This window comes from Stigmatopora argus, chromosome 11, assembly GCF_051989625.1.
Source record: "Stigmatopora argus isolate UIUO_Sarg chromosome 11, RoL_Sarg_1.0, whole genome shotgun sequence".
Taxonomy (NCBI): domain Eukaryota; kingdom Metazoa; phylum Chordata; class Actinopteri; order Syngnathiformes; family Syngnathidae; genus Stigmatopora; species Stigmatopora argus.
Window position 1 is genome coordinate 11,189,534 of NC_135397.1, and position 12,979 is coordinate 11,202,512.

Sequence of the window (12,979 nt, forward strand, 5' to 3'; positions counted from 1 at the left end):
TGTTTGTATTTCAAGTTGGCGCTTCACGGCTCATGTTTCAAAAATAGCCAGCCTCCCAGTCCAAATATTTAATCATCTACTGATGTCAATGTCACCCAATTTAATAAAGCTATTTAGCAAGACTACTGTGGATTTTGCAGAATATGAAAAATGTTACGTAATTCTCATATTGATTCAAAATCTAAACTTTTGGTGCACTTCCACTCCAAACTTATTTGGATTCTAATTTTTATGTAACATTTTATGAACTGGCATCTTAGCATCCCAATCTTTAGCTTTGCTACCATTTTTTAAAAATATTTTCAACATAACCCTAATGTTGCAGATTGTAAACCCTTTTGCTTCAATATGGATGATGCTGAACATTGAATTGAGTTGAATGCTTTTATTATCATTATACAAGTATAATGAGATTTAAAGCTTTCACTTCAAAGTGCACAAATAACAACAACAAACAAACAGAAAAACACGTAATAAATAAGTAATAGATAAATATAAGTTTTCAACATAATAAGGCGGGAAGTGCACAAATAACAAAGAAACAAACATAAATAATAACAATGAATAAATAATCAATAAATAAATAATTAGTCAACATAATAAATAAAGAGTTTTCAACATAATAAATTAGTAGTCAACACCAATAAGTAGTCACATTGAAGAAGTCGTCTCATAAATAAGTAGGTACAAAGTGACTGAAGTGGATTGGATTGGATAACTTTATTCATATTCGTATTCGGTAAATTTCATTGTGACAGTAGCAAGAGGGTGAGAAAGCAGATACAGTTAAGGCATAGTTACACATTGTTACAAGTTAGACAATTCAGTCGCAAAGACCGCAGAACAACAGAGCAAAAGCACAAAGTACAAAGCAAAATATTTGGGATCATTAAGAATCACCAAATCAGATCATTAAGACAGAAAAGCAGCAAAAACAACGGACAGAGCTACCGCCACCGGCTGCCACTTGAGCGGCGCCATCTTGGTTGTGGTAGCAAAAACGGATGCAGACTCAAGAAAAAGACGTTGTAGAGTTGGATAAAACTGGAACCACACACAGGAAGTCTTCCACAAGATGGGGAACATCTGCAAACTGTGACCAAGGTAGAGAATATGAAGTGTCACTCTTCCAAGCTTATCCACACAGTTCCTCAGTAGTCTGGAGCTGAAGACAACAGTAGCACAGTAGAACCCCTCGACTCCGTTTCCGGCCTGGTAAACGCCGACAGCTCTTCCATCTTATCCCATGATGGAATGGTTGGTCTCAAGCGTCGCTTCTTCTCCAGCTCCGAATTAGCAGTAAGTCTTTATTGGGTCCTCTTAGGTGACATCATTGCTGAGCTTTTTGGTGGTAGATAGCTAGAGGTTGGGTCCCTGGGAAGAGATCTGAGGCAAGAAAATTTGAGCACCTCTGGACTGGAGTCGCGAAGCTTGTCGGCTAGCAACCGTTACTAAGGGGCGGGGCTTTTGCGCAAGTTCAATTGCGTGTGGATGCGAGCGGAGGAGGGAGGAGGCAGCCAAGCTGGAGGCTGGGCCAGCCTGCGGAATGCTACGTGTCTTGGAGGCCCTTTAAAACCTCCCCTCGTAGTCTTTGGTGATCGGAGCCCCCTAAAAAGAAGAGTTCCAAACGACCGAGCCCACACATCCGCTGGCCTCGTGAGCCAAGAGCAGCCAAGCGGTGTCCTGCAGCCTCATCGGCGTCGTCACCCATTTCCGAAATGTCCGGAGTGAAGAAGCCTCGCACGGTAAGAGACAGAGCGAGTCCCCGCAAGTTGTCACCCGATTCTCCACGGAAGTTTTTCCCAAAACATGACGACTTGATTTTGACGCCTTAGAACTTGTTGAAAGTTTTTTTCCCCTATGGAAATGCTAGAAATGCTTCCTATAGATGTTGGTATACAAATGCAACCAAAAAACTGTACATTTATGGGTCTTTTTAATGATGAAAGATGATAACCTATGCTTTTTGTAAGTTCTGTGTTCATGTTCGCCATAGAAACACATTTCACTCTGACATCTCACCCATTGCCTCTCATTAGATTGTTTAAAAGTACATAAACAAAGTTAAAACACTTTTTAATATTATTTTTTCATTCATTTTCTGAACCGCTTATCCTCACAATGGGCACCAGGGGTGCTGGAGCCTATCCCAGCCAACTATGGGGACCAGGTGGGGGACACCCTGAATCGGTGGACAGCCAATCGCAGGGACTTTTTAGAATTTCAAGCAAAAAATACAAACAGACAAAACGAGGTTACAAAAATTTCCTATTACATAGTAAATAAAGTTGATCCGCCAATGTGATAAATTGAGCTATAATATGATTATGATATTCTTATCCCTATACCTCTTACCATAACTCATTCAGTGCCATTGACAGTTATAGACATCTCAATGGGAGCCAATGAATTAACTTGCTACTTAAAAGAAAATAGTACACAAAAATAAACCTCGCTTTTCTTTCCCTGGTTCCGATCCCCTGTAAAGGATGTAATCGGGCCCGATTTCCGATTCTGTCACCCAAACAGGGCCATTCCTATTATATAATGTTAATTTTCAGCATTTAAAGAAAGTGTTCCCCCAAAATATATTTCACAGTGATTTAAATTCATTAAAATCCCATTTTATTTAACACTGTCAACCTTTGTACTACTGTACTACCAGGTATGATGCCAAGCGCCCATTTTGACTCTCAATGGGCTAGTTGTTGCCTAGAATTTATATGTCAATATGCACTATTCATAAGGTGGGATGAGAAAGTCCTCTGTTGAACATGCCCGAGCATCATATACATACTGCTCATGTTAGATTCAGAGAACAAGGTGGGCAATATGACAGAAGTCACAATTTCAAACATAACCCTCGTTATGAAGTAATGTACTTACAACTTCAACAATATAAATATTTAGACATACTCACGAATGTAGTGACTGAATCACAGACTTAAATTGCATTAAAAACAATGAAAGCAAAATAGCTAAATATTTTGAAACCTTTTTGGGGGGTGAACATTGAGTTAAAATAAGATATTTTACTTAGATGCAATAATCAAACAGTGCTATCCATGGCAAATATTTTTAAAAGTAGTGCTGGGCCAAAATTACATTGACATTTCTAGCCAAAGACAAGATATCATAACAATTAGTGTTGCTTATCTCATTTAATCGACTGCCATTGACAGCCACACACATAGAATGCATTTCGACGCTGGATCGTTCGTTCCTCCTTGTCAAAACGGATTGGACGTCAGTCGCCGATGAGTTAAATTAACAGCAAACTACTTTCAGATTGCTGCCACATCATCAGCAGCCTTGCAGGCAGCACACTGGTGGCATTGTACAATCCGTCCACCCGCCGCCATTCCTTCCACACCACTCACCCTCACCACCTCCCATCCGTCAAGTCAATACTGCTCCTTTCATAAAGCATCCTGGTCTGTGTAGTACTTTGACCTACTCTGTCATCAAAACTTGGAAAAAAAGGAGAGTTCTATTCCAGGCAGAATTGGGGAAAAAGAAAAAAAATATCCTCGGTGTACTGTCTCAGGAACGACAGGTTTGAGTCATGTTGCTTCTTTTGAATAAGGAGTGGCTGTGTAATAATTAGTAAGTGATCATAATCCTGAAAACAAATGGAACCAAACCTCTCTTAAGTATGTAACTCACAATTCATCCTCTGTTCCATTTAGAGCAATAATGTTGAAATCCAATAATTGTCTATTTTGACAGTCAATTAGTAGTCATGTAAAGAGTTACTTAAAACTGTACTATGAATTCTACTTTGATTCAATTTAGAGACCTTAAAATAATCAAAATTATTTTTTATTGACTTAATTGTAATTAGATATACATGAGTTATTATTATGAAAAGGTTTTACTCAATATTTTTAAATAGTTTATTTTATTATTGTATATAAAATAGTTTAAAAAATACAGTTGTAATATATGGACACTATTCTTTTTGTTAGAGTTTAATATTTTGATTATTTAGTGATGTATTTTAATTTCAAAAGCAAAAAAGGTAAAAGCTCTCTAAGGAATCAAAATTGATTTGGCAAACATTTTTACAACTACATTGCTACCTCATTACTAGTCCAACTTTTCATAGTGAAAAATTTCATTCTTGCACATTCACAGCTAAAATTTTAAACACAAAGTAATATTAAAAGTAAATAAAAACATCATTTACTTTTACCCAAATTGTTGGGTCATGGACAAAAACTAAATAGTGATTGAATTAAAACGGTTTATGACAGCACTAATTCAGTTGTATCATTTCATAGGATTTTCTCTACTTGCACTGCAATGTTCTTTTGGATGTTAATGGTTTGTTCTGCTACCGGGTGTACTCCCTTTCTGTTTACTTTGAAGACTGCAAAGATACATAAGGGGACAATGACGAATGTTAAATAGTGTAAATCCACGTGCTATGTAAATATTTTGACGAGGGTCGGGCAGGAAACAAGAGCCTGTTTAAATGGAGACTCTCCTACCAAATCAACAGAAAGATTGAAATGCGAAACCAGTGACATTTTTCAACTAATTGAAATTCAAAGCGGAAGGATGATATGATACCACATTATATTACACATCTGTCGTCGTCAATGGCACTGAAAGAGATCATTTGTGACATCCTTAACATTTAATCCAGCGTCAGTGGCATTAAATGATTTAAAAAAAACAAAAAAAACTATGTTTCCAGCAGCAAAATGGTCAAATGGAGCCTGGCAGTTTTCTTTTTGATGGACACAAAGTTATACTTCATGTTGCATTTGGCTATAAAATATTGAAATATAGCATCAGGTCGACGGGATGATTGTGTGTGCATATAAAAGGAGAAAAGTAGTAGGACAAACAGTTCTAAAATAGCCCTTTGTTGGCAGCCTTGTCCAATGGCATGCCATCCAACCCATCCACTTCAAGTAAATTGAACGATTAACGTTATTGACAATAAAGGCATTCATTCAATTCATTAAATGGCTGCCAATTAGTCAACAAGAAATATACAACTTTAAGTGACTCTTGCCTTTTATTACAGAACCTCAATAGGTCTACCAACGTGGTCTACCAGGCCCACCATGTCAGTCGGAGCAAGCGGGGCCAGGTTGTGGGCACCAGGGGGGGCTTCAGAGGGTGCACCATCTGGCTCACAGGTAAGTCACACCCAAATTTACCACAGGATTAGGGTGCTTTTGGGTGGTGAACAGCAGGAGGGCTGAATGCATCGGGTTCGTTCAATAAATCACCATATTTCTGACCTCTGTGACCTTTACCCTTATCCCTTTCCATTTTAAATGGATTGGACGTATGTCGTCCGGAATGGTGGTGAATTAACTACGTAAGATAATGGAAAACAAGAGTGTTAGAATAATAAGAAGAGGAAGACAAAACAACTTCCAAATTATGTTTGATGGGTGGAGTACGCAATGTTGAATTACAAAAAATGTCTTCACATTCCTTTTTCTTTGAAAACAGGTTTATCGGGAGCAGGAAAAACAACCATTAGCTTCGCCCTTGAAGAATTTCTCGTTTCACATGCTATCCCTTGCTACTCGCTGGATGGCGACAACATCCGTCATGGCCTGAACAAGAACTTGGGGTTTTCCGCCGTGGACCGCGAGGAGAACATCCGCCGTGTCGCAGAGGTGGCCCGACTCTTCGCCGACGCCGGGCTGGTTTGCGTCACAAGTTTCATTTCCCCCTACACCAAGGTTAGCAGGGGGTTAGGGTTAGGGTTGTTGTTTCTAAACTGATTAAAGAGTTTTGTTAAAAATACTATTACCCCGCAGGATCGTAACGAGGCACGTAAAATCCATGCGAGCGCCGGGCTTCCCTTTTTTGAGGTCTTCATTCACGCCAGCTTGGAGGTTTGCGAGAGCAGAGACGTGAAGGGGCTATACAAGAGAGCTCGAGCCGGGGAAATCAAAGGTTCTAGATGGTATTTAACTACCAGCTCACTCTGATCGCAATCATTACTCACATCTTTTCTTTGGCAGGCTTCACCGGGATCGACTCCGAATATGAGCGCCCCGAAGCGGCAGAGCTGGTGCTAAAAACTGGAGAACTGTCTGTGAATGAGTGCCTTCAACAAGTCCTGGAGATGCTCCGAGAGCAGGTAACGAATGTTGGTTTATGGTGCCACTGACGACTATAGACATCGATTAGGGCTGCCATGAGGAATTCATTAATCACCAACTAATGAATAGTCAAATTAATCTACAACTGTTTTCATAATCAGTGAATTGTGGAAGGCCATCGTACATCTTTTTTTATATACTAAATTTTATTTTTGTTTATTCCAATCTATTTTTTTCATTATCTAATCAAACTAAACAATGCATTCACATTTATTTATTGATGTATTAATATTTATTTATTTATTGTAAATAAAATGAATACATAAATTAATAAATAAGCTTTTTAATTTTAATTCTGAGAATATTTTCTTTTTAAATGTATTCCATTTATTTTGATAATGTTGACCAAAAAGTTCTTAAATATATGAATGTATATTTCATAGTATGTATGTTTTTAATCCAAAACAATACATTTTTCTTCATGTAATGTTTTTTCAAATCTATTTAAAATAAGCAAAAGTTTTCTATTTTTTAAGTTTTTTTATTTAAAAACAAAAAGGGCTAAATATACTTAATATTCCATGATTTATGTCTCCTCAAAGAAAGCAGAATATTATTTTTGTAACAAATCAAATTAAGATTCTTGTAAATATATGCTTTCGCTCTTAGTTATATATTTTCACTATTCATAGAACTACAAATATGCTTTAGATATGAAATAATGATCCATGATTAACCCATTGGATGCCATGGACATGCCATCCTCCCCTTTCAAATGGATTGAAATGTGAAACCAGTGAAATTTTTCAAGTAATTAAAATTCACAGCAGAAGGATGATATGATACCACATTATTGGACATCTGTCGTCGTCAATGGCACTGAAAGAGTTCTTTTGTGACATCCTTAATATCTAATCCATCTTCAGTGGCATTAAATAAGTTAAAAAAAACAGCTGTAGCGTAATGGTCCGGCAAATATAAAGAAGGTAGTTTACATTTGTGCAAATATCCTGCATCCGCCCATACATTGATACATGCATAAAGACAAAACGACATACAAATAAGAGGATTGCTAAATAAACCCTGAAGCCGGATCAGTAAGCGTGCGTCACTGAACCGTTTCTAAGAATTCATTGCAACATATCGCTAGTGGTTTAGAGACTGACTGACGATAAAATTATAGTGAAAAAGAAAAAAAAAGTGAATATGTGAATGATACAATGTTCAGATTTGGCATCCTGTTTGAACGTTTTCTCGCGAAAAAGAAAATAACATTTTTAAATAGGTTTGTTGGTTTATAAATGGTGTTGCACCTATATGGCACTGGCCAGGGTTGAAGATGGAAGGTGGCAGGGAATGAACCAACATCTCTTCCACTTCAAATGGATTGGATATATAGCAGCATTAATGGAAGACTGAGTTAAGCAGTGTGTGACCATTCCACGACAGAATTAGTTACGGTTCCAGTGCTTCTGCAGAAATTTTGTATATTTAAAAAGAAAAAAAACATATCGATACAGTATTGGCTGATACTTTAAAGTCAGGAATTGGTTTTGGGAACCACAAAATGATAATAAAAATGTAACAATAATTATAATTCACTACGAAATAGCTTTCCTTGGTTCTAAAGAGTTAAATGAGACATTTCCTGCTGTCAGGTGTTGTATTAAAATTTGCAGAGTGGTTCTTGTGATCTTGTGAAAATAACAACAAGCTCAGTCATTTTTATTCAAAGTGGTTACATTAAATATTCCTTTAGAGAGACACCTAGTGGTCCTTTTCAGAATCTGGTATGATGTAATTATGTATTGACATAAGAACACAAATTGAAGCACATATTATGATAGCAACATTGGGCACTTAATTATTAGTGTTCGATATTTTTTTCTACATTTTCAGTTACTTTTTAAAATGTGTATATATGTATATATATATATATATATATATGTATGTCTATGTATGTATATATATATATATATACGTATATATATGTATATGTATGTATGTCTATGTATGTATATATATACGTATATATATATGTATATGTATGTATGTCTATGTATGTATGTATGTATATATATATATATATATATATATATATATATATACACACACACATGTTAAAAAGTAACTGAAAATGTAGAAACAAATATCGAACACTCTAATAATTAAGTACCCAATGTTGCTATCATAATATGTGCTACATTTTCAGTTACTTTTTAAAATGTGTATATATGTATATATATATATATATATATATATATATATATATATATATATATATATATATATATATATATATATGTATGTCTATGTATGTATATATACGTATATATGTATATGTATGTATGTCTATGTATGTATATATATATACGTATATATATATATGTATATGTATGTATGTCTATGTATGTATGTATGTATGTATGTATGTATGTATGTATGTATGTATGTGTGTATATATATATATATATATATATATATATATATATATATATATATATATATGTATATATATATATATATATATATATATACACACACATGTTAAAAAGTAACTGAAAATGTAGAAACAAATATTGAACACTCTAATAATTAAGTACCCAATGTTGCTATCATAATATGTGCTACAATTTGTGTTCTTATGTCAATATTGTAATAAAAACAGTATGAAATAAATAATGGTATATACTATATAGTACCATTATTTATTTCATACTGTTTTTATTACAATATGACTTTTTATATGCGAGAACACCATAATCATATATTTTAATATTTCAATAATGTTAACGGCTAGTCTATTCTAACAAAAACATGATTTGAGGGCAGAATTTTCAAAAGATAACACTATCACACCAAGTTCTAACATCCATTCCTGACCTTGTACCTAGAACATTGTGCCAGGTGAAATCATGGAGGAGGTGACCGAACTATTTGTTCCGGAGAATCGGGTGCATCTTGCCGTGGCCGATGCTAGCACACTGCCTACCATCAGTATCACCAAGGTGACCTGATAACTATGCGCTGTGCAATGTACAGACAAGGTTACATTTTTTTTAAATTTATCTTTGACTGCAGCTGGACTTGCAGTGGATTCAAGTTTTGTCTGAAGGTTGGGCCAGCCCTCTTAAAGGCTTCATGAGAGAGAGGGAGTACCTCCAAGTTTTGCACTTTGGAAACCTTTTGGATGGTGAGAGTGGAAATATACAAGGCAAAAATTATAGTAAATATAATAAGATGATTTACTTCAATATCAGGTGGCGCCATCAACATGTCAGTCCCCATCGTCCTCCCCGTCAGCACCGAGACCAAGCAAGCATTGGATGGCTGTGCGGCGGTAGCATTGGAGTACGGCGGCTCGCGGGTGGCCATTTTGCGAAACCCGGAGTTCTACGAACACCGCAAGGAGGAGCGCTGCGCGCGACAGTGGGGGACCACGTGTCCGCAACACCCTTACATTAAGGTAGCACATATTTCGCACCAACCTTTATTGTAAACACACATCAGAAAATCATTTGTTGATCACACATTAAGCTGGGACTATTAATAAACGGCACATATTTTTGCTTCAAAAATAGCATGATTGTTTTCATTTTTGACCTAAGCCATACTATTACTTTTGTTATTGTCATTATTATTAGTTAAATTGAATTGGAAACCTACTGCCATCAATGGCTGTGAAAGATGAACATTTACAACCAGTAATTCCAGTTTAAATGAATTGTATGCTTATCGTTGTTGATTGGAAGGCAATGAATTCTCACCTTTTACATTTCATATTACAAACAAGCAAGTGTGAAAATCATCCTTTTATCTGTTCTTCAGTCATCTTCAACACAAGTATACAGACAGAAAACATAAAGGTGGTGGTAAATTTTGATGCAACTGTGCAGATGGTTCTGGAAGGTGGTGATTGGCTAGCCGGCGGTGACCTGGAGTTGCTGGAACCCATCAAATGGAACGACGGACTGGACCAGTACCGCCTCACTCCGCGAGAGCTCAAGCAGAAGTTCAAAGACATGAAAGCAGGTCCGAAATATAATGACAAGTTGACTGTGATTCATTTATATGTTCATCTGTGTGGTTTTTTTTCTCCTCTCCCCTCAGATGCGGTTTTTGCCTTTCAGTTGCGCAACCCGGTCCACAACGGCCATGCCTTACTGATGCAGGACACCAAGCGGCGACTGCTTGAGCGTGGCTACAAGAACCCAGTTCTCCTGCTGCACCCTCTGGGCGGTTGGACCAAAGATGATGACGTGCCGCTGCATTGGCGTATGAAGCAGCACGCCGCCGTCTTGGAAGAGGGGATCCTCGATCCGGCCAGCACCATAGTAGCTATCTTCCCCTCTCCCATGATGTATGCCGGACCCACGGAGGTAAATAATTGGACGTCCATCACTGCTTATGAGGAAACTGACCATCAGTGGGAACCTTTGTGTATCGCCTGATTCAATTTGCGATAAAAGGCTCACGATAATGAATGTCAAACAATATAATGATGCAAAATTATCAATACATAAGCCAGGAAATATATCAACTGGGTATGCCGAACAAATTATACACAAAGAGCAAAAAATGTATACTGTGAGAATCAAAGAGCCACACCACGCAGTGACCTACCTGCCAAAACAGACAGACAGAGACACAAAAACACACAATTAAAACCATGTTATTCAGGTAAGTATCCACCCTCACTTTGAATGTGTTTTAAGAGAGAATAAAAATATGAGAAACATGAAACGAGGCAAAGAGCCGTAGTATATAAAAAAATATGATAAGAAGCAAAGATCCGCATTCATTTTGGCCGGGAGCCGCGTGTTCGCCACCTCTGTACTATACAACTATTAAAGAGAAAAAACACCTGGGAGGAAAGTCCTTGAAAGCTCATGTTTGAGTCGGATTGATGGCCTTAAACGACCAATTGATTTTGACTGGGAGGGGTGAATGAACCAAAGTCAAAATGTCTTGACATTGAATTCTCTCATTCACCGACTCCCAGTCAAAATGAATTGGACGTCTAGTGGTGTCAATCACAGTCAATGAGTTAAGGGTTATGGGGTAATAATGGAAAAGCCATGATAACTTGATAACGGATTCGATATTTAATTCAAATTTGAGGGCCGGTGATAGAATGTGATGAGAACAGGTCAAAGGTTAAAGGTCAGAGAGATCAGAGCTATGGTGATGCTTTGAGCAAACATTCATTTGGCCTTTCCAGTCAAAATGGATTGGATGTCTAGCGGCGTCAATAGCAGCCAATGAGTTATATTTTAGGTCAATGAGGTCAAAGGTCACAGTGGTCTGAAAAGGAATCTCAAAATAATTTGATAAGAGTAATGGCAGCCAATGCATCAACAGAGACTGTAGTAATATTTGCTCAAGTGGATTTTTACCTCACCATCCCATATTGAACTTGCTCTTCAGGTGCAGTGGCACTGTAGGGCCCGCATGATGGCAGGGGCCAACTTCTACATCGTGGGCCGGGACCCCGCTGGCATGCCGCACCCACAGACTAAGCTGGACCTTTACGAAGCCACGCACGGCGGCAAAGTGCTCACCATGGCGCCCGGCCTTACCTCGGTGGAGATCATCCCCTTCAGGGTGGCTGCCTACAACAAGTCCAAAAAGGCAATGGACTTTTACCAATCAGAGCGGTGAGCTGAGGCAAAAAAAAACATTTAAATACATATTATATAAACTGTTCGTGTTCATTTAAATTTAAAAAAAGAGAAAAATATTACAAAATTCTACAAAAAACAATATTTTTGATTTACTAAGAGGCTCAGAAAGTGAATTTGATCTATTTCTAGCTATATAGTCTCTCTAAATGATTAGTCAACTATCAAATTTATTTGATATTTACAAGTTGAAGTCTATTGGTAGACGGTTAAACGTTGTTACCATATTTCCCAGGACTCTTTAGCTTGACCTCTTGTGTTTTCTTCGTAGCCAATCCGATTTTGAGTTCATCTCCGGAACGAAGATGAGGAACTTGGCCCGCAGTGGCGAGAACCCACCAGAGGGCTTCATGGGCCTCAAAGCTTGGAAAGTTCTGGTGGATTACTACAACTCGCTTCAAAAGGACAAATAACCATCGCCACACTACTCTACTACTGGGAGACTGCTGTAGATAGCGTGTGGAATTTTAAGGGCCAGTTTGCTCTGTTGGGTGTTGGGAAACTCTTGACCAAATCAAAATGATTTTTACCTAGTTAAACTTGATTATCATTCCAGTGGGCAATTGCGCATATTGTAATGTTTGAAACCAGATCGGTACAAAGAAGAGATTAATCTACCTAAAGGGGACATTTTATTTATGTATTTGTATACAGAAGTAACATAAGAAGCTAATCTATTTTTAACTCAGAGCACTATATTTTGTGTGTTAATTCTTTTTAATAATGATGTTGCTGTGCCATTGACGGCGACTGTTGTCCAATTCATTTGGACTTCCCAATGCAGATGGATTGGACGTCTATCTCCGTCAATGGTAGCCTGAGTTAACTGAACCTTGACTACCTGAAGTGCCTAAAGTTTGTACTAGTACTAAAACATCCTCATGGATATGCGTTCAGGTTGCGTTTACTGTGACATCGGGCATTCAAACGACATATGCGAGGATGAACAAGTGAATGTAGAAAATGCAGTCAAAAATAAAAATATTTGTAATTAGGAGTTATTCCTTCCTACACTAGCATTACAGTTAATGAATGATAACAACAACAACAAAAAACAAATGTCATCATCTCATCTCATCTCATCTCATTTTCCGAACCGCTTTATCCTCATTAGGGGGGGACCCTGAATCAGTGGGCAGCCGATTGCAGGGCACAAGGAGATGGACAACCATGCACACTAACACCCATACCTTGGGGCATTTTAGAGTGGCCAATCAGCCT

The 12,979-nt window shown here is 37.5% G+C and overlaps 1 protein-coding gene across 1 annotated transcript; it reads left to right on the forward strand.

Moving 5' to 3' along the window:
• The first annotated feature begins 1,523 nt into the window (after positions 1–1,523).
• On the forward strand, positions 1,524–12,755 carry LOC144085109 (bifunctional 3'-phosphoadenosine 5'-phosphosulfate synthase 2-like). Its single transcript, XM_077614112.1, has 12 exons — positions 1,524–1,745; positions 5,039–5,153; positions 5,476–5,711; positions 5,790–5,928; positions 5,997–6,115; positions 8,972–9,085; positions 9,159–9,270; positions 9,338–9,543; positions 9,974–10,109; positions 10,188–10,456; positions 11,505–11,734; positions 12,030–12,755. Exons 1-12 carry the CDS (start codon positions 1,719–1,721, stop codon positions 12,169–12,171), a joined length of 1,845 nt encoding a protein of 614 aa, XP_077470238.1. The 5' UTR covers positions 1,524–1,718; the 3' UTR covers positions 12,172–12,755.
• Positions 12,756–12,979: the final 224 nt, after the last annotated feature.

Excerpts from the sequence above, each read along its gene's own strand:
- LOC144085109 (XM_077614112.1), top strand. The coding sequence starts at position 1,719 with ATGTCCGGAGTGAAGAAGCCTCGCACG. Across the intron at positions 10,110-10,187 it reads GTTCAAAGACATGAAAGCAG|ATGCGGTTTTTGCCTTTCAG; the intron begins GTCCGAAATATA and ends CTCTCCCCTCAG. Across the intron at positions 10,457-11,504 it reads TGTATGCCGGACCCACGGAG|GTGCAGTGGCACTGTAGGGC; the intron begins GTAAATAATTGG and ends CTTGCTCTTCAG.